At 38.5% G+C, this 18,162-nt stretch overlaps 3 protein-coding genes and 1 long non-coding RNA gene across 6 annotated transcripts; 2 read left to right on the top strand and 2 right to left on the bottom strand.

Annotated features, from left to right (window-relative positions):
• The first annotated feature begins 603 nt into the window (after positions 1 to 603).
• On the top strand, positions 604 to 1,535 carry LOC135621904 (NDR1/HIN1-like protein 13). Its single transcript, XM_065123531.1, has one exon. It carries the CDS (start codon positions 675 to 677, stop codon positions 1,392 to 1,394), a length of 720 nt encoding a protein of 239 aa, XP_064979603.1. The 5' UTR covers positions 604 to 674; the 3' UTR covers positions 1,395 to 1,535.
• A 2,756-nt stretch (positions 1,536 to 4,291) lies between these two features.
• Positions 4,292 to 5,217, bottom strand: LOC103999243 (heavy metal-associated isoprenylated plant protein 47). 2 transcript variants are annotated; one of them, XM_009420929.3, is made up of 3 exons: positions 5,078 to 5,217; positions 4,870 to 4,945; positions 4,292 to 4,792 (listed from the first exon to the last, which is right to left on the bottom strand). In XM_009420929.3, the coding sequence occupies exons 1-3, from the start codon at positions 5,081 to 5,083 to the stop codon at positions 4,524 to 4,526; spliced, it is 351 nt and encodes a 116-aa protein (XP_009419204.1). In that variant the 5' UTR covers positions 5,084 to 5,217; the 3' UTR covers positions 4,292 to 4,523. The 2 variants fall into 2 exon arrangements, with proteins under 2 accessions (XP_009419204.1, XP_009419205.1); XM_009420930.3 differs by having other exon boundaries at positions 4,870 to 4,942; positions 5,078 to 5,201.
• Positions 5,218 to 6,038: 821 nt separating this feature from the next.
• LOC135623752 (uncharacterized) lies at positions 6,039 to 9,774 on the bottom strand. The gene is made up of 3 exons (XR_010491472.1): positions 9,473 to 9,774; positions 9,243 to 9,367; positions 6,039 to 6,610 (listed from the first exon to the last, which is right to left on the bottom strand). It is a non-coding gene; the product is annotated as an uncharacterized LOC135623752 (long non-coding RNA).
• Positions 9,775 to 9,960: 186 nt separating this feature from the next.
• LOC135623751 (ras-related protein RABB1c-like) lies at positions 9,961 to 13,432 on the top strand. 2 transcript variants are annotated; one of them, XM_065127031.1, is made up of 7 exons: positions 9,961 to 10,084; positions 10,185 to 10,267; positions 10,779 to 10,918; positions 11,826 to 11,908; positions 11,983 to 12,187; positions 12,269 to 12,337; positions 13,134 to 13,432. In XM_065127031.1, exons 2-7 carry the CDS (start codon positions 10,222 to 10,224, stop codon positions 13,224 to 13,226), a joined length of 636 nt encoding a protein of 211 aa, XP_064983103.1. In that variant the 5' UTR covers positions 9,961 to 10,084; positions 10,185 to 10,221; the 3' UTR covers positions 13,227 to 13,432. The 2 variants fall into 2 exon arrangements, with proteins under 2 accessions (XP_064983103.1, XP_064983102.1); XM_065127030.1 differs by having other exon boundaries at positions 9,973 to 10,267.
• Positions 13,433 to 18,162: the final 4,730 nt, after the last annotated feature.

The following is an 18,162-nucleotide window of genomic DNA, read 5'->3' as shown; positions in this document are numbered from 1 at the left end:
CTTTAATATCATGTAAGATGAGATCTCCATTAAATAATCATAATCATAAGGTATCAAAATATTTATCACGATAAAGAAGTAGATCGTGTGTTCAAAATCAATCACGATAAACAATACTTACACAATATCTTTTTTTTAATTGATTTAAACCATGCACTTGTGTGTGATTTCGTAGTATCGTATCGATCCTTGTAATTACAAGGATCAAAATTATTAATCCTTGTAATTAAATACCTATAGTATCGTAGTTCTATATTTTTAAAAGCTACATTGATATTTCTATACTTACGAAAGTGAAATATTTTTCGTAAAATATTTAATTAATCCATATATAGGGATTTCAATATTTTACTTCCGTAACAAAAGATACTTAAGATAATTAATTACAAGGATAATTTATAATTAATCCCTTAATAATTATCACTCAAAGATAGTTTGATGATATCATAACATTTTAACTATAGTGCTTTGTCAAAGAGAAAGCAGACTCTTCCAAGCTCCCATCTCCCTCTCACTTTATTCAAATGCCGAGCTCCCTTTGTGAGTCACCAACCACAGCATGGCCCATTCCCTCCTTCAAAAGCTTCTTTCCTCTTTGCCTTCCATAGTCCTCAAGAAACCATCTCACCCCATTACTTCTTCCCAAGGTGTTTCTCCCCCACACTCCTCCGCAGATGCCTCCTCGTCTCAGCTCCCCTTACGGCCTCCGACCTCCTAAGTCAGCCACCACACCCATGAAATCAGGGTCACCGGCGCTGCAGGCGCCACCGTTGTCGGAGTTCTACGACTCGCGAACGAGGACGCAACACCTCCTGCAACCCCGCCACAAAACGAGCCCCTTGATATGGTGTGGTGCAGTCGTGTGCGTCGTCTTCAGTCTTCTCCTCATCCTCGCGGGGGTCATCACGCTCATCATCTTCCTCGTCGTCAAGCCGAGGAACCCCTCGCTGGATCTGACCGCCGCAAGCCTTAACACCATCTACATCGACTCCTCCACGTACCTAAATAGCGACTTCACCTTCCTCGCCAACTTCTCCAACCCAAACCACAAGATAGACTTCACGTTCGAGTACTTGGGCGTGGAGCTGTACTTCCACGACCGGATCATCGCGGTCCAGGCGGTGCAGCCTTTCGCTCAGCGGACAGGTGAGTCGAGGCTGGAGTCGGTGCACATGGTAACCAGCGAGGTGTCCCTTCTACCTGGCCTTGCCCTCCAGCTGCAGCAGCAGGTGAGAAGCAACAGTGTCGTGTACAGTATTAGAGGAACCTTCAAGGTGAAGGCAAGTCTGGGCGCAGGCCACTTCTCTTACTGGATCTACCCTCGCTGCGACGTTGAGCTGAGTGCTCCTCCAAATGGGGTGCTGGTGGCAAAACGTTGCAGAATGAAGTCTTGAAGATTATACATGCATAGTTCCTTCTTCTTCTTCTTCTTCTTCTTCTTCTTCTTCTTCTTCTTCTTCTTCTTCTTCTTCTCCTGGTCTCTCATGCATTGGTTTTGATCAAACATACGCACACTTGATGATGATTGCACTGAAGTCAGGTACCTTTTTTTCTTGACCTGAATGATGTAGTCAGAGCATGAACATTCATTTCTTGTTCATAATAGTTTTGCCATTGAAGAACAAATCTTTGTTTATCTTACAGCAGTAGGAAAGAACAACTTGTGCTCTGTGTTCATCTAAATCTTGCAACAGCTCCGCTGAAAATTCAGATTGGGAAAGTTCTGCTCTGTTTATTAGTCCAAGCAACTTTATCAAAGGTCCCCTCAGAGTAAGATCGATGCTAGCAATAAGGTGTGTTCCAAATGAACCTTCAGCTCTCTAGTGATGCCACCAACATGACTTAGTGGGATGGCTTTCCCAAAAAACATTGCTTAGTGGATGGCATAAAGCCAAAGAAGCTTAAAGAATTCAACTGAAACATTGGTTAGATGAACATGGATGGCTCTGTGGACATATACCAATTGAAACCTCTATTTTAGCTCGTTAAGTGCAACTAAAACTATGACTATAATTCTTATGGTTAAACTACATTAGTTTAAACGATGGTTGAAACCAAGACTAAAAATCATTGATTACAAGTCAAAAGTCACATGTCATAACCATTGTCAAAGGTCTTTAATTTGATCAGCAATAAAAATACTGGTATATTCTTTGTGATCTATAGGCAAAGTTGCGGTAACGCTCATAGTAAAACTTAACAATACATAAGTATCTATGTCATGGGGTATTATCATCCATCTACTGCTAGATGATAAAATGAATTTTTCTACAAGACACGAACATCTCCACCTCAATAGACATTTGCATCACATAATTGCCCTTATGTCATATTTATATATATATTTATATCTTTCGATTCTTTATACAGCATATAGATAGTTTATAATAGGCTTAGTAACCCTATTTTAATTGGTTGTTTGGTTTTTTCAATCATGTAAATATAGGTTATGTATAGTTATTGTGTAAGGACAAAATTTTCTAGAAACAAGCTAGCTAAGCAATCATTTTTTTAGATTTCTAACTCCGTAGGATAGTATAAAGTATTTGCTAACACAGCACCTAGAAGTTACTCAGGTGGCACATGGTTAGATAAACATTTGGGATAAAGTCTAGGACTGGTTCGTTACCTTATTCTATAGTAGTGTCATATGAACGCTTGTGGGAACTTTTGGCCACGATGGATCATCTTGGACCCTTTGTTGTATAACCGTTAAAAGCTTACGAAATATGTGTTTATAATTTATATTACCTATCAAGTGTCTGTTAAAATGTTTGTTTGTGGGATCCCAAGTTAAATGCTTCCTCTAATATTTATTCTCTTTTGTAAGTCTTTAAGGGTTCATAAAAGGTTTTGAGGAGATTGACCATTTGCGAATAGACACGTAGAGGTGCCACGCGACTTAGGTAACACTAGCTAAATCTGTAACAAATGATATCAGAGTGAAATAAGCATACTTAGAAATACTTGGTATGTAAATTTAAGGAACATAACGAGGCTGTGTCGAGGGCAGCCAACATGCATAATCATTTCGAGGGAAACGAGCATAGAGACATAGGGAAATAAGTCATTCAATTGAATAGACATCTGAGATTGATATTCAGAGGAACGACTAATCCTTTGAGCGAAAGGAACCATGAGGACAAGAGAGGTAGGAAGAATATATAGCGTACAAAGATTGTGATGGTTGAGTTCGAGCTATTACTCGAAGTTTGCAACCAAGTTTGATAGTGCTCAAGGTAAGCGAGGTACTTAGCAAAGGATGATATCGTGCAAAGAAGGATGAGTTGCTCGGTGACTAAAAGAGTTGTGCAAAACTCATAAATATGGGGTGAATTGCTAACTTAAAGAATTTGATTCTTATGCAATGGCTTATATGTAGATGATGGATTATCCATGACCTTCCTAAGACAATCGAAACTTAGTATCATGGAGCATTGAAACTTTTTCTTTAGCATGAGAAGGATATGTTTGTATGAGGCTGATGTATATAGTAAATTCAACATGTTGCTAGGCCTTGAGAGGCATAACGGGGGTTGTATTGGTGAAGAGTTGCAATCTAGCAAGTTCATTTATGGTGGTAGAATAGTGCACTGTTTGTTCAGTAAGATGGAGTAGTCTATGGGGATGGTGGTCTTTGAGACTTTTAAAATCAAAGATGCAAAGAGAAAAGTTACTCCAACAGGACATATATCGAAGAGGAATAAGTCTCAATTTCCCAAAGAAAGAATCATATATAATTGATCGCATATGTTGAGAGGGGTATCTCAAAATGATAGCTCTATAAAGCTCAATGGTTTCAATGAGTGACGAAGAGTCATCACATGATCTCCTATAAGGTAATGAGTTAGTGGACACGTTGTGAGATCTAAGTGGTGGAGCAACCGTAAACAATATTAGATGAAGACATACTTAGAGTCGACGTAGAGATCGAACTCAATGGAGGGCTAACATGTGGAATGATGGATACGAGGGCTACCATCAACTTAATGCAAACTAAGAAGTAGAGTAACTTAGGTGAAACTTGGTGAAGTACTTAAACTGTATTAAGAGAATCAACATAGAAGACGAAACATAGAGTACAAGTACAAAGTATTCTTTAGATAGAGGTTAAGTACACGAACTCTTATAGAAACAAGAGCGAGACCATGTTATTCTATAACTAATTAATCTTTAATTAAATATTATATATACTTATCTTCTTTTCGATAAATTCACACGTTGAAGATAATGATGAAATTATTCAACACAGTGATGAATTTAATAAAATAGTAAACAAACTCCAAAGACATTAATAATATCTCAATATATTACTCGAACTTTAATGAGGAAACAAACAAATTAGATGACGCATAGCAAGAAGAAAATAAAAAGGAAAAAGCTTTCACGTACACACGACATGACCACACCACAAAATCCTCCCCCTAACTTGGAATCGCAAACAGTATCATGTCCTTGTTATTTCCTAGCATGAAATCAAAGCAGCAAAGCAGGTATGTTTTTGGACCTCCATGATCCATTGTTTACATGATGGAACAAGCATTTGGATTAGAGCTACTGCTTTCACAATCATACCACACCGTCTGAGGACACGGAGGGTAATTGGGATACCATTGCACCGTGGTTTCTGATTTCTTCTCTGCATCCTTCTTCACTTCCTCCACCTTCACTATGGTCGCGCGGCCAACTTTCTTCCTCAGAACTAATGTTACGTTGGCGGGATCGACGCCGTCGCCGACGATCACCAGTTGATCCTTGTTCTCCCCTTCTATCGCAACTGAATCAACCCCGTCTGCAACAATCATGAAAGGTTTTAATGCGAGATGATATGATGAACAACAGTATCCTCCTCTCTGTTCAGCAGCGCACCTGCTTCAGCAACGAGCTGCATGGCTTTGGATCGGCACTTGTCGCACTTTATCTGCACTCTGATCACTATCTTCTGCTGCAAGGATTGATGAATGCATATGATTCCTCGGTTAGCAGATTATCGAATCTAACTATACAAAAAATATTCTGCTTTCTCTCAGAACGAAACAGAGGAAACAGTACATGTAATAAGCATACAATTGCATACCTTCATGTTCCCTGTTCTTGATGGATGGAGAAGAAACTGATGTCTTGGCTTCAACGAGAAGGATTGCGGTGCCTATATAACTTGGAGGAGAAGAAACTGATGTCTTGGGTTCGGTGAGAAGATTGTGGTGCCTTGTATACACACGGTGTCATTAATGTGACGATGTGGAGGAGAAGACTCGGAGAAGAAGCTAGAGATACCAAGTCAACATGCAACAAATTGCGGTCAACGGCTTGTGTTGACTTCGGGGTAACAGTGTAAGGAGGTCTTGTTCATGTCCGTACACCGACAGCGGTCTGCTTGTTTGCGAATAGAGTGTAGACATTTCCCAGGTGGCGTGCTCATGAATGATTAGATCTCAGATCTAAATTCTTAAACTTAGATCTAACACAAGAACAATATAAAATATAAAGAAAAGAGCAGTTCTTGGAAGGAGAATAGGGAGCAAAAATATTTGGTATCATCAACTTTTATATCAAACTTATCAATGGTTGAATGCTTGAAATTTCATCCTTTTCCTTAGAATAGGAGACTTCCAATGTTTTGAACACATAAAATAGTTTTACCTTTAAGGTTTCCTTTAATGAAGGCATTCTTTCCTCATACTTACAATCAGCTTCATAATATACCTTAAAAAATCATATTTCCTTGCCAAGTAAATGTTAGATAAGACATGTTCTGAGAATTGTTTTAATGAGAGAAAATTATCTAAATATTCATTTCATCTTTATCATCTCTCCACCTCCTCATTCTCATCCCTTTTTTATCTGCCATCAACATTGGTCAGTCTTGAAGGACCAGTCTTGAAGGACCAAATGGGGCCAATGTTAATTATTAAAGTTGGTTTGCAATTGGCTTCACCACCAACTTCACAATCAAAGCTGTGTTGATTGAGAGGCATAAATCACAGACAATGAGGTTGGTAAATGAATGCGAATTCTTTGATAGTTCTACAGGGACAATTGAGAAAGTTTGATGTCTTAAGAGTACAAGCTTAGACAATTTCTGTCAAAGACTGGAACATATTTGATCTGTCAAAATTTTCAGGGCAGATATGGTATTTCAAATCCTTAAAGAATAAATAATTCTTATTTATCATCCAGTAACAGTCCCAAAATTTCCTTCCATGAATAGGAAAGGAGAAGCTGCTCATGTCATGGCAAAAGAAGTGGAAAAGTATGACTTGGAGAGGAGCTAATATGAAAAAGAGCTTTGATAGCAGCTTGTGCCAACTGTGGGGACCGCGGGAGGACGACTTGAGATTTCTATCAACTTCAAGGCAGCACAAAGTTCAACACTGTACTAGTAATCAATCATCTGTTTGTAACATAGTTTGTTCTTCAAATATGGTACACATATGGACCATGCTCCAAGTTTGAGATGACTACTTGGTTCCAAGTTGAGGGCGGAAAACAAGGCACCATGTGTTTCCAATTAGAGTTTTTAATCATTCAACAGATTAATCCGGAAATCTTTGAGCTTCCCAATTTGAAGTTGGTTGGTATCAACTGCTTGTGATCTGTAGAAGAATTGCTGCAGGAAAGAGAGGTAAAAGTGTAAGAAAAGAAAAAAAAAAAAACTTTTGTAACTTGCGATGAATTATAGAAGCAAACATGGAGCTATGCATGAATCCATAGACTGAGTTGATCTAGAAATAACAAAGCAATCATTAATTGCACCACTTATTCCAGTTCAAACCATCTAGAAGCAGTTACATGCATGAACCCAGACATCATTCATTTTCAGAGAACCGCCAATCATGAATTTGCTGGCTTCTATGGTAGTTTACAGGGGTGCAAATTAAATGGAACCTTGCAATTTTTAGGTTCTCCAGCAGAAACAAACAGTTCAATAAAGCAAGACTTGAAGTGGGAGAGTTCAAAGTGAAGAGATCTGACTTTTGTGAAGAAACATAAAAAAGAGAGAAGACAGCAAAACTGCAAGTGACAAAGATAAGACAGATATCTCATCAAAGAGTACAATGAGTGAAAAAAAGCAACAAAATTGAGCTGTTGTTTCTTTGTTTTTATAAACTTCTTTCCTGGAAACTGCCAAACGGGTTTATTATCAGGAGCTCCATATGTGATACCATGGAGGAGAAGATAAAGTATTCAATCAGCTGCTCTATGCAGTGACAGGAAATAAAAGAGAAGAGGAACCCATGATGACAACAAGTCTGATGAAAAATTGACTGCGGTACAGAAGTGTAGTCCAAAGTACAAAAACTTCAATAATAGCCATACAGAGCAGTTGTAAAATCTTGATTAATCAGTAATTCAATCTGGAAGAATAATTTGGTAAAGAATTCTAGGCTTATCGTCATAAAATTTTCTTGTGCATCAACCAAAAATGATGTAACAAGGCATAGAAGTGGGCACGCATCATTCAGGTGCAAGAACTTGAGCTGTATCAATAGCATTTCGATACATGCTTTTCGTAGTGCTTGTCTTGAACTATGGAGCATGAAGGTCATGCTGTCTTGTGTCGACGAATTAAATATTTCATTCAACTATCAAAAAGAAGAATGGGTGAATCTAATGTATGAGGCTCTTGCCAATGCAAGATCCAGGATGGCCAATGTACACGACCTTTGTACTAAATATTTTATTTAAATATGTTCTAAATATTCCTAGTTAGTTGTTGTTCTTTGATCACTGGAAAGTAAGTGTTTCTTTATCCTTTTTAACCTCTACAATTCATGGTATCTCTTGCTTTTGTATTTTGCTGCAAAATGATTTTTGATGCAGCACCTGTGCGTAAATATATAAGAGAGAATTATAGTATATGAGTTGTTTCACTCATGTCCAGTAATCGTTGTCTATGATAGCATCTGTTTTGATACATACACACAACCATGTATCCTATAACATAACTATTTTTTTTTCTTAGCAATCATTACAATCAAATGATTCAATTAAATTTCCATTAGACTCGTGGCCCTACTGCATGACTATCCTGGCTCTACCCTGGTAAATCCTCTCCTGACAAATGCAAGTGGGAGATCTCTTGACTAGACTGCTTTAGTCAGAGGTAATTACTAGTGATTCCTGTGTGTTTTCTGCTGAGTTTACACTGAGCTGCCCCACAAAATGTATAAGACAGCAATAATAATAGTAAACCGTTTTAAGCAAAACGCCAAGAAATAAAGAATATATCCAGAGAATTGGCATAATAAGAACTAAGAAGAATATGTTGGCATAGAAGGGAACATGATTTTGTTATATGTTCACTAGATCAGAAGTAACACAAGTATTTTGAGACAAAAAAAATTGTATGAGGCAGGTGTGATAACCACAAAATTATGTCACCTAATGGGCCAACACGTAGATTTGGTTCATTCAAATTCCAGATGAGCTGTAAGTGAATGGATGATAGAGAGTGAGAGAGAGAGAGAAAGAGAGATTAGAGTATAATTGGAATGGCGAGGATAAAACATATCAGAGCCTTTGAATAGAATATGGCCTCCAGGATCTGAACAACCAAAAGAATGCCTGTAACTAAAATAAAAAATTTAGGACTTGAGGATTTTATGCTGCTGCTATCCAACTAAATTTATTTTCTCATCTAAAAGCCAAAGTTTTCAACATCTGGTGAAAGGCTGCTTCAAGCTATAAATAATGCTAATTGAATCTTAGGGGAAAATGTGAATTTTGATGCTTCTGAAAGGGAAGAAGATTACCTCCATAGTCACCGTGATGCTTCTGAAGGAGACGCATAATCTATCTAATAGTCACCTTTCCCTATTAAGAAAGTAAGAGATAACACAGGAAAATATACAGATTTTTTCCCTTCAATGTTTATTAACTTCAAATTTTGCTTTGGCTAGCTGTATGGTATAGGGTCTTTGTGTACGAATAAGCTACAATTGTTAGAAAGAACATAAAATCAGTCTTAACTATTAATTCCTTGACAACCAGCAAAGGATAAATCCAGATCTAAAGCATTGCTTGACTTGTTAATTTCAACAGAAGTTATGATCTTTGGTGTCCAATGGACCAAAAAGTTTCTAAACTACGTAAGAATGTACCCATAACATCAAGAAAAACTTCGGTCTTCGTCTAAAGGAACCTTAACAAAAGCCAGATAATTTTCACAGTTCATTGGGCGAAATCGTAGCAATAAGCAATCAAATAAACCGTGGGACACTAAAAGAGTCAAACTTTACCTTGCATCCACCTTTCCCAAGACCACATCACAGAACCTCCACCGATACTGTCGCCTCCGTCGAGTCCTGCAGAACTTTTTCCACCATCATCAAAACTCTCTCCATCTACTCCCATCTAGATCACGCTAGAAAGGAAAACATTAAGTATTAAGCTACTACATTCAAGGAAAAAGAATTGCCCTATACATCCCATCTTCGTTAAAGATCAAAACTTTCGAAAATATACGGACCGAATCGAATCGCGTGAAGGCATTATACGAGGAGTTCGATCCTAAGCATGACGACAGGGAGCTGCTCGAATAGCACGGCTCGAGGTGGAGAACGGTTGCTTCAGCTATCCCCGTCCCCGTCGTGCGGTTAACTCTCGCGAACCCTCGTTTACACCCGAGAAGACGAGCGACGCCTGTCGACGAATCAAGAGCGAACCCAATCCGATGTGACGCTGACGAGAATTGGACTCGGAATCTGCAGATTTGGGCAATTCCGATCCAAATAAATGCAGATCGGATTCCCGAAAATGGCGGAGGATCTCATCTCGACCTTCGATGCCTCGTTATCTCCGTATGCCATACCATTTATCGCATGAGACGAGAAGCGCAGGGACCCACCATCAGTGAACGGGACTCGGATCAATAGACGGCTGTGATGACGGGACAAGTGAGATGGAAGGTTGTGGATAGGAGAATCGAAGTTACTGGACGAGCCATCGACGGGTTTCTTGTGGGGTGGGTTTCTGTTACCTTGGCACGGTGGGAGTAAGCGACAGCCAAATAACGACCTTAAAATACGAACGAGAGAGGCTGGCCGACGCGTTCACCCCTCTCTCTACGCAAACCCGGCAGGTTACCCCTCGATCGATTCGATCTCTCTTCCTCTCCTCTCCTCCTCTGGATCTGCTTCAATCTCTGATCTCTGCTTTTGGCCTCGGTTGGTCGATTCTAGGAGGGGAGATTTCGGGGGGAATTGGGATCCCATCGCGATGTCGTACGCGTACCTCTTCAAATACATCATCATCGGCGATACAGGTTCTTTCCTCTCGATTTCGGCTTCGGTGACAGCCAAAAAAAGACGGCGATCTGTTTGTTTTCTGGTTTTTTATATGAAGGATGCATCTACGCATTGGGTGCTTTTATATGCGTGTTTGGATGGTAAAATCTAATATTTCTGTCGGTAAACTGTGAAAATGGAGCGATTTCTTTTGATTTTTCCGATTTCTTCTTCTCATTATATGTGAATTTTTGTGGTTTCTGTCGGTAATGATCTGTCTCGATGCTGCGATTTACTCTTTTGGTTGCATTACTAGTCACCCCTTTACCACTGTGGGCTTTTCCTTTTGGTGTTCCTTTGATATGTTCCTTGGAGTTCTTCTCTGATGTCTAGATCTATGAGATAAGATCTTGAGATCATGCTTTTTGTCAAGATTGTATTGCACCATATCAAATTACAATGTTTTCGTTCTATGAATTCGATAAATTCACTTTAAGAGAATTCTATTTAACATTTATTTGCCGATGCTCCAATTTTTTACCTTGGTAGGAGTGGGGAAATCATGTCTTCTTCTGCAATTTACGGACAAGCGTTTCCAACCAGTACATGACTTAACAATTGGTGTTGAATTTGGAGCCAGAATGATAACCATTGACAACAAGCCCATCAAGTTGCAGATCTGGGACACGGTTGGTATCATCATTTTATCTTGTTTTTCACATTTGTTTCTTTTGACTTAATGTTGTCTCTCAAATCAATTATTTGTTAGAGGGGTTTGGAGATGGTATAAAGACACTTATGTAAATTACACAAGAAAGGCCTCATGTTTCTCATGTTGCCCAACAATCTTGTTCATCTTCTTCCCATCCAACATCTATTTGTTATAAGATTTGCTACGTGGCCAGTGTTTCCCTGGAATTTATGTACATTCCTAGAAACTCTATGATACTTTCATCTTTAACCGTGATGCAGCACTATAATAAACAATATGTTACTTACCATCAATAGTTGCTTAATACAGAAATGTTATAATGAATTTTATGATGTATTCCAATTAGATGGTCTTGATTGTTTGGTGGTCTGATAGAATCGAATGCTCAGTGAAACTCTTAGTGGAGTTTTAGTTAAATTAAAGTGTCTGACTGCTATGATTGATTTGGAACTAAATTAATGTGTCTTAACAAATTTATAGTCAATTTTATTGTTTTGTATGTGTAGTTTTTGCATCAGTCAATCAAGAAATTGGTATTGATCGTAACTATGATCATTGCTTTTGGTCTTAGTGTGATTATAACCGTTCTTTTCAGTAACTTAAGTTGTCCCTTGTCAACCGCCATGACATTTCATTTTATGCAAATTTTATGAAAATTTCATGCTGGCATCAGCCGCAATGACATTAAAAAATTAGTCAGTTTTGTTGCTTGATAGGGGTAGCCTTTTTCATCCGTCAATCAAGATATTGGCATTGCTCGTAACCTTGATCAGTGTTACAGATATAGGACTGTGTGGTTTTGGTTGTTCTTTTCATCAATTCAAGATGTGCCTCGTCAACTGGCATGATAATTCACCTGATTCAAAGTTTTTGAAAATTTTCAGGCAGGTCAGGAATCGTTTAGGTCAATTACCAGATCCTATTATAGAGGTGCAGCTGGTGCACTGCTTGTCTACGACATCACTAGGTAGTAAATGATTTGGATTGCATTGCTATAAGACTTTGCTAATGTGAATTTGCTCATTCGTGATTTATTATCAGGAGGGAGACATTCAATCATCTTGCAAGCTGGCTGGAAGAAGCAAGGCAACATGCCAATTCTAATATGACAATCATGCTAATTGGTAACAAATGTGACCTGGCTCACAGAAGAGCTGTCAGCACTGAGGAAGGAGAACAATTTGCCAAAGAGCATGGATTAATCTTCATGGAGGCCTCAGCAAAAACTGCGCAGAATGTTGAGGAGGTGATAGAGCCTTGTTTCTCTGATAGTACTTTTATCATCCAATTAATTCTATACTTGTTCTAATATCTGTCACTGTCACAGGCATTTATTAGCACTGCAGCAACAATATACAAAAAAATCCAGGATGGCGTGTTTGATGTATCAAATGAGGTAAATTTGATAATGTTGGACCTGAACTTTGAAGTGACAAACTTAATGATAATAATACTCTAGCAGACATAAGCCAGTGGGTTTTGCGTATTTGCATTCAGTTGATAAATACAGGTTTCTATCAATTGATATTTCCTATCCCTGTTGAAGTTAAATGCACATATTCAACCTGAGAATTGTTGATCATCGTAGGCACAAAACAGGTCACTTGTTTTCTTGTCTTGAAAAAGCTAAAAAAGTGGTAAACATATGTAGTCTAGATTGTGCAGTCTAACATCTTTGATGGAGCATCATAGCATTGTGAAAGTGGAGCATTTGATGACAATGATGTGATTTCAGACGTTCATCTTATTTCATTGTTCACCATGGTGAATCGGCGATTAACATAATGACATTGGGTACAGCTCCTAGGCATATTTTGAATGTAATAAAAGACATTCTCAATCTTACAGAATTTTGATCCTTCCTATTAGGCATGTGTTTGGGGAAAGTAATAGAGTGGCTAATTGGTTGGCCAATTATGCAGATCTACTAAATATAATCAGTTTTTGCAAGGAGACTAGCCCTCTGCTTGTTTTTGTTACTGATGATCTCTGTATAAGGGGAGGTTGTTGTTTTGTTTCTGCAAGTAATTACAATTTTTCCTTTTAGAAGAAAAAAAAACAGGATGCCATTCTAGTGTCATCAGCAGTGTAACATCTATGCCCACAGACTTTACTTTCATGTTAAGATAACCTTGTGTCGAAATAATTAAGATTCCACCACCTCATTTAATCAGTATATATTCTTGCTGCAGTCATATGGAATCAAAGTCGGATATGGAGGAACTGCAGCTCCATCAGGGGGAAGGGATGGGTCCTCAGCTCAAGCTGGTGGTTGCTGCAGTTGAGCTCCTGCATCAGAAAAAGAAATCCTGCAGCCGATACTATTCCTTATTTGTTATCAGTATCCTCCTAATTGATATACTGTGTTTGCTGGTTGTTGGTTCCATCTAGATGCTGGAGTGTTGAATGTGCAGCATGGCAGACATTATATCATCCCCATGTACGTCTATCATGGCGATCCACCAGTTAATGCCCACTCATTTTTTTCTAATGTGCCTGAAACAATTTCCAAATTTGATTGAAGTGTTCAATTATCGATCATCTACATCTTAGAAACTTTGATGTTTTTATGAATTTTCGGTTGATTTTTGGGTGATCTGAATCAACAGTTGAAGCTTTGGTTGTAATTGGTTTTCTCGGTCGTTTTACTGAGATTGGTAATGTTGGAAATTTTATCCGGAGAGGAAACCCAAATTTTCCCCTCCGCACATTTATTATTATTTTAAATTCATCAGCCATATTACCATTTCATTAATTTGTATGATGGCATATTCCTTTAAAGCTGAATATTCGTAACTCGCAAGGATCCAAGAGATCCAGGATATGCAATACTATATCGAGCGGTACACCCGTACTGAATAGTTTTATATATTTTTTTTCTTTATTGTAGCATTGTTGTACTGTAGCATTGCTACAGTGTAATACTGTAGTACAGTTTTATATTTTTTTTTCTGTAGCATGTTCCGTCCGACGGTCCACGGTCCATGTACCGATATGTCGTCAGACCGGTACATATCACCCATACCGAGCAGTACCATTCGATAATGTATACCACCGATAGATCCAAATCACTTCGTTGATGTAGATTTCCTTCAAGAATTCATTTTTATTTTAGTTTCGCTGCTCAACTGTTGTTAGAAGACACTTTCCCAAGTCTCCTCACATAAGAATCTTGACACATGCGTGAGAATATTGACAATTATTCAGATTAAATATTCTTGTACATCATTGTTCTAACAGGTAATGAGGCTCTCCGGTGGATCAAACTCGCAAGTTGCTTCCACGCAGCAACTTCAAACGTCCCAGAATACTCAATTTATCTGAGAGGCAAAAAGCTGCTTTAACTTTCTTACAGGTACGTCAGTCTCTCTGTCTCTCTCTCATTTTTCCCGTTCATCATTTCATGTTGTCTTCAAATGCCCAACTAACCCACCCCACATACATACTTAATTCTGCTACTAGTACGGTGACAGCAGCAACGTAACGCTTGTTCGATAAACAATGGCAAAAGAACAAAAAAAGAGGGGAAAAAAAGTCGTAAAATTCTTATCTTTTTCTCTCGTGTTTCAAATCTCTGAACCATAGAAACTTGAAAAAGGTGATGTGGCCTGAACTCTACAGATGAAATGCATAATTAAATCTTAGCTCATCATCTAAAGTAACTAAAGACGTCAAGTAACGGCTACCTGACATTTATGCTTTCATTTGCAAGTTGGATAGGATAATAATACTCCTCGGCGGCAGCTGCATTCTCGCAGGGCACATCCACCGATCAAACCACAAAACCATTTTTATTTGAAGATCCAAGTAAAACTGGTTTTTAGGACGCAGATCCAAATAGCAAATTAAGCATACATAAGGGATCGGATCACAGTAATTGGAAAGAGGGGGGAGCGGGAAAAGCGTCTCAAAGCCAATGATATACCGAGTCACAATAAGCACGGAAAAAAATGGGTAAGAATGCAGAGAGGTCTAATAATCTACGACGAAGAAGAAAGTAGTTCAGAATGGAGGGGGGGCGGCGGCACCGGTGAAGAAGGGCCGGCCATGGGGGACGGCGCTCTCTGCTTCCACGTGCAGGGAGTCCTTGATCTTGTGGAATCCGTGGGCGAAAACGCCGAAGCCGAAGACGAACCCGATGAGGAGGATCACCAGCACCAGCAAGAAGCAGCAGCAGGTCTTGCTCGGGCAGCACATGATGATTGATCCGATCGATCGGATCCCTCGGCTTGCTGTTGATCTCGAGAAGAGCAAATGCGCAAAAGGAGTTGTTGGGGGAGGACGAAGAAACAAGAAACAGGAGATGGATGAAGAAGAGACGCCACGGAGAAGGGGATCATGTCGAGATTAAAGAGAGAGAGAGAGAGATGCGAGGAGTGAAAAGTTACTTGGTCAATGTACCCGCTTGTTTACCTACCTAATGGTTGGATCCTAGGGGCGGTAGGGCCGCACATTGAATCCACCGTGTAAGGCACGGTAATTATCTGACTGGATGATTAAGTAATTGTATAAAACGTGAAGGTATTTAAAGGTTATGGTTCGAAATCCAACCTAACATATTTTATGATAGATAAAATATTGATTTAGTGATATCAATTTTAACTTAGAGGCTTATCTTTTTTTGATTTGGTAGAATTGGCACGATGAACATGTCGGCTTCATAAATTAGATCTTATTCAATCGACATGTTAATAATATGTAATTAACCCACTAATCACAATGGTCAACATTTACTGTATGATATGAAAAACATGTCAATTGTATATGCTCAGTGAATTAGTAGCCTCCAATCATTTCGACTCTAAACAATCGATTAATTAATAAATTTAGATGATCGTCCTGGAGACAATTGTTTAGTCCTGAATTTAACACTAACACTACATGGTGATGATTTTAGTAAATTTCAGACCCTCCATTATTGTATTAATTATATAATAAACGAATATAAATTACTAGTGACCACTATAAAAAGTAGCCTCCAAGTTGATGGACATATTCTTTCGTTTCAATTAATCCAACCTATTTGACTAGTTAGTGACTAAACTTTCGAATGAATATTTATCGAGAGTACCTCCGATGTAATTTTACAGGATTCAGTGCTCGTCCAACAAAGCAAAGTTTCATGAGGTCAGCTTGAAGAGGATCCAAATTGACTCCCAAGTTGGATAATCAGAATCTACTCTAACAGGTACTACAAAGATGGTTGATTATGTCTTACGAAAAATTTATAGTCCTAGTCACCCAAATCTGACCTAGCTTGAAGGCTCCAAATGCACCTATGTCGAACCCCTTAAGATATCTTAATGATCCCAAACAAACTCAAGGTGTTGACCGATTTGAACCCACCACCGAGCTAAATCTCTTCCATCATCTTTTTCAAGACTCGATTTTCCTCCAACTCCCTCCACATCCATAACCAACTCAACCTATCATGATTGTCCTAATTGAAGTTTTTAACAATATGATTCAATGAAGTATAAAATGATTGATAATCATAATAGTCTAATTTGTAGCCCCTTACCTACATTAACTTTCTCAACTTATTCAATAAGTATCACTTTGCCTCATTCACTTCATTCCCTATACCCGTTCAACCATCTATCTGCGTCCCAAACCTATCAATTGAGTCCTACCGAGCCCAAGCTCTAGTACCATAAGAAGTATAATCCCCTCCATTAGTTTAGGGACTTGTGCTAGATATTCCGACCGAGTTGATTGCTTAGTCAATCAAACTCTCAACTAAAGTCTAAGAGCAACTTAATAAAATAAATCAGTAATTGAAAGATATTCGGAAGGAGATCAAGCAAGGAAAATAGCTAGAAGTGGAATCATACTTGAGATCTTCTTTCACCAAAAATATTAATGAAGAGCCAATCCCCCAAGGTTCACAACTTCCGTCACTTGATGTATACGAAGGAAAGTCCCTTCGGAACACATTATGTCTTTCACATCTCAAATGACATTATTTGGAATCACTAACTCACTCATGTGCTAGAACTTTCCAATGACCTTAAGGGGAGCCACACGTCAGTAGTTTGCTAACCTCTCTCCTGAGTTAATTCCCACTTTGGGTAGTTGGTTTAGGAGTTTGAGCTTAACTTTATCAATTACTAACTCTCAAAGTAGCCGACCACCTCCCTCCTAGCCATTAGGCAAGAGGAGAAGGAATCCTTAAAAAGTTATACAAGAAGATTTAATGATGAGGTCCACATAGGTGCTAACCCAACATCATCTATCCTCATCAATGCATTTGTCAAAAGACTATCAAAAGACTGAACTAGACCAACTCAATAAAATATTATTGAAAGCTCGAAAAATAAAGGGATCCTAACAATTCCTCCCCCTTCAAACCAGCCTTGTCCTCAAGGCCAAGTAGCATCAAACTCAGGGAGCTTCTCTTTTAGCACTTCAGTCATAAGGTATCTACGGCGCATCATAATCTGTTAATCATGTAAATATGGTCTCTACTTCTTGATAGTGTAAGCAATAGGTCGATCTTTCGGTATAGTAATCGTTATGGTCTTCGGAAAAACTCTCTTCACTCAATGGCTAGTGGCAGTTGTGACCTTATTTCCATGTCTTCCTTTTAGGATCACCTACTTTTCATTAATAAAAAACTTCATAATTACTTTAGAAAAATTTCAAAAAACATCAACTAGGGTTGATAGTTATTCAATTTCAAACACCACTTCGAAGTCTTCCAAGAGTAGCAAAAAGAAGTCCACAAGCAACTCTTGACCCTCTATAATCAACTTTATCTTCGAACATTTGTTACCACAAGTTAGAATCCATCCATCAGTGACCTTTACTTCGAATTTGTCACAGCCTTCAATGTGGTAGGTCAATCGGTCAGCAACCTTATTGTACATAAAATTATTAGTGTTACCAATATCAATCAAAACTATAATATATTGATATTCCAAAATTCCTCAAACTTCTATAGTTTACGGGTTAGAGTAGTCAGCTAATACATATATTGTATGTATGATAAGTCCAACATCTTCATTAGAATTCATACATTTATGATCGAAGTCTACATTGTTAGCTTCTGGTTTCTCCCCAATTAGTTCAATCATCATAAGTTGCCCTTGTTTACATCGGTGCTCCCTACTCCACTTTTCGTCACAGTGCAACACATGCCAGCATATTTTGGTGTTGGTCGGGTTTTACTGGCTCACGTGTCTTAGGCGTATTCATCCTTTCACCTCTATCGTAGCAGAT

This window comes from Musa acuminata, chromosome BXJ2-9 (genome assembly GCF_036884655.1).
Source record: "Musa acuminata AAA Group cultivar baxijiao chromosome BXJ2-9, Cavendish_Baxijiao_AAA, whole genome shotgun sequence".
In the NCBI taxonomy this organism is placed as follows: Eukaryota; Viridiplantae; Streptophyta; class Magnoliopsida; order Zingiberales; family Musaceae; genus Musa; species Musa acuminata.
The sequence above is the reverse complement of the archived record's forward strand: the minus strand, read 5'-3'. Positions and strand labels throughout refer to the sequence as shown.

Bases quoted from the DNA above. Each gene is read 5' to 3' on its own strand.
- LOC135621904 (XM_065123531.1), top strand. From the start codon at position 675: ATGCCTCCTCGTCTCAGCTCCCCTTACGGCCTCCGACCTCCTAAGTCA.
- LOC103999243 (XM_009420929.3), bottom strand. The intron at 4,793-4,869 runs GTGCGCTGCTGA...TGATTGTTGCAG, and splicing joins GCAGCTCGTTGCTGAAGCAG to ACGGGGTTGATTCAGTTGCG.
- LOC135623751 (XM_065127031.1), top strand. From the start codon at position 10,222: ATGTCGTACGCGTACCTCTTCAAATACATCATCATCGGCGATACAG. The intron at 12,188-12,268 runs GTGATAGAGCCT...TCACTGTCACAG, and splicing joins CTGCGCAGAATGTTGAGGAG to GCATTTATTAGCACTGCAGC. The intron at 12,338-13,133 runs GTAAATTTGATA...TTCTTGCTGCAG, and splicing joins TGTTTGATGTATCAAATGAG to TCATATGGAATCAAAGTCGG.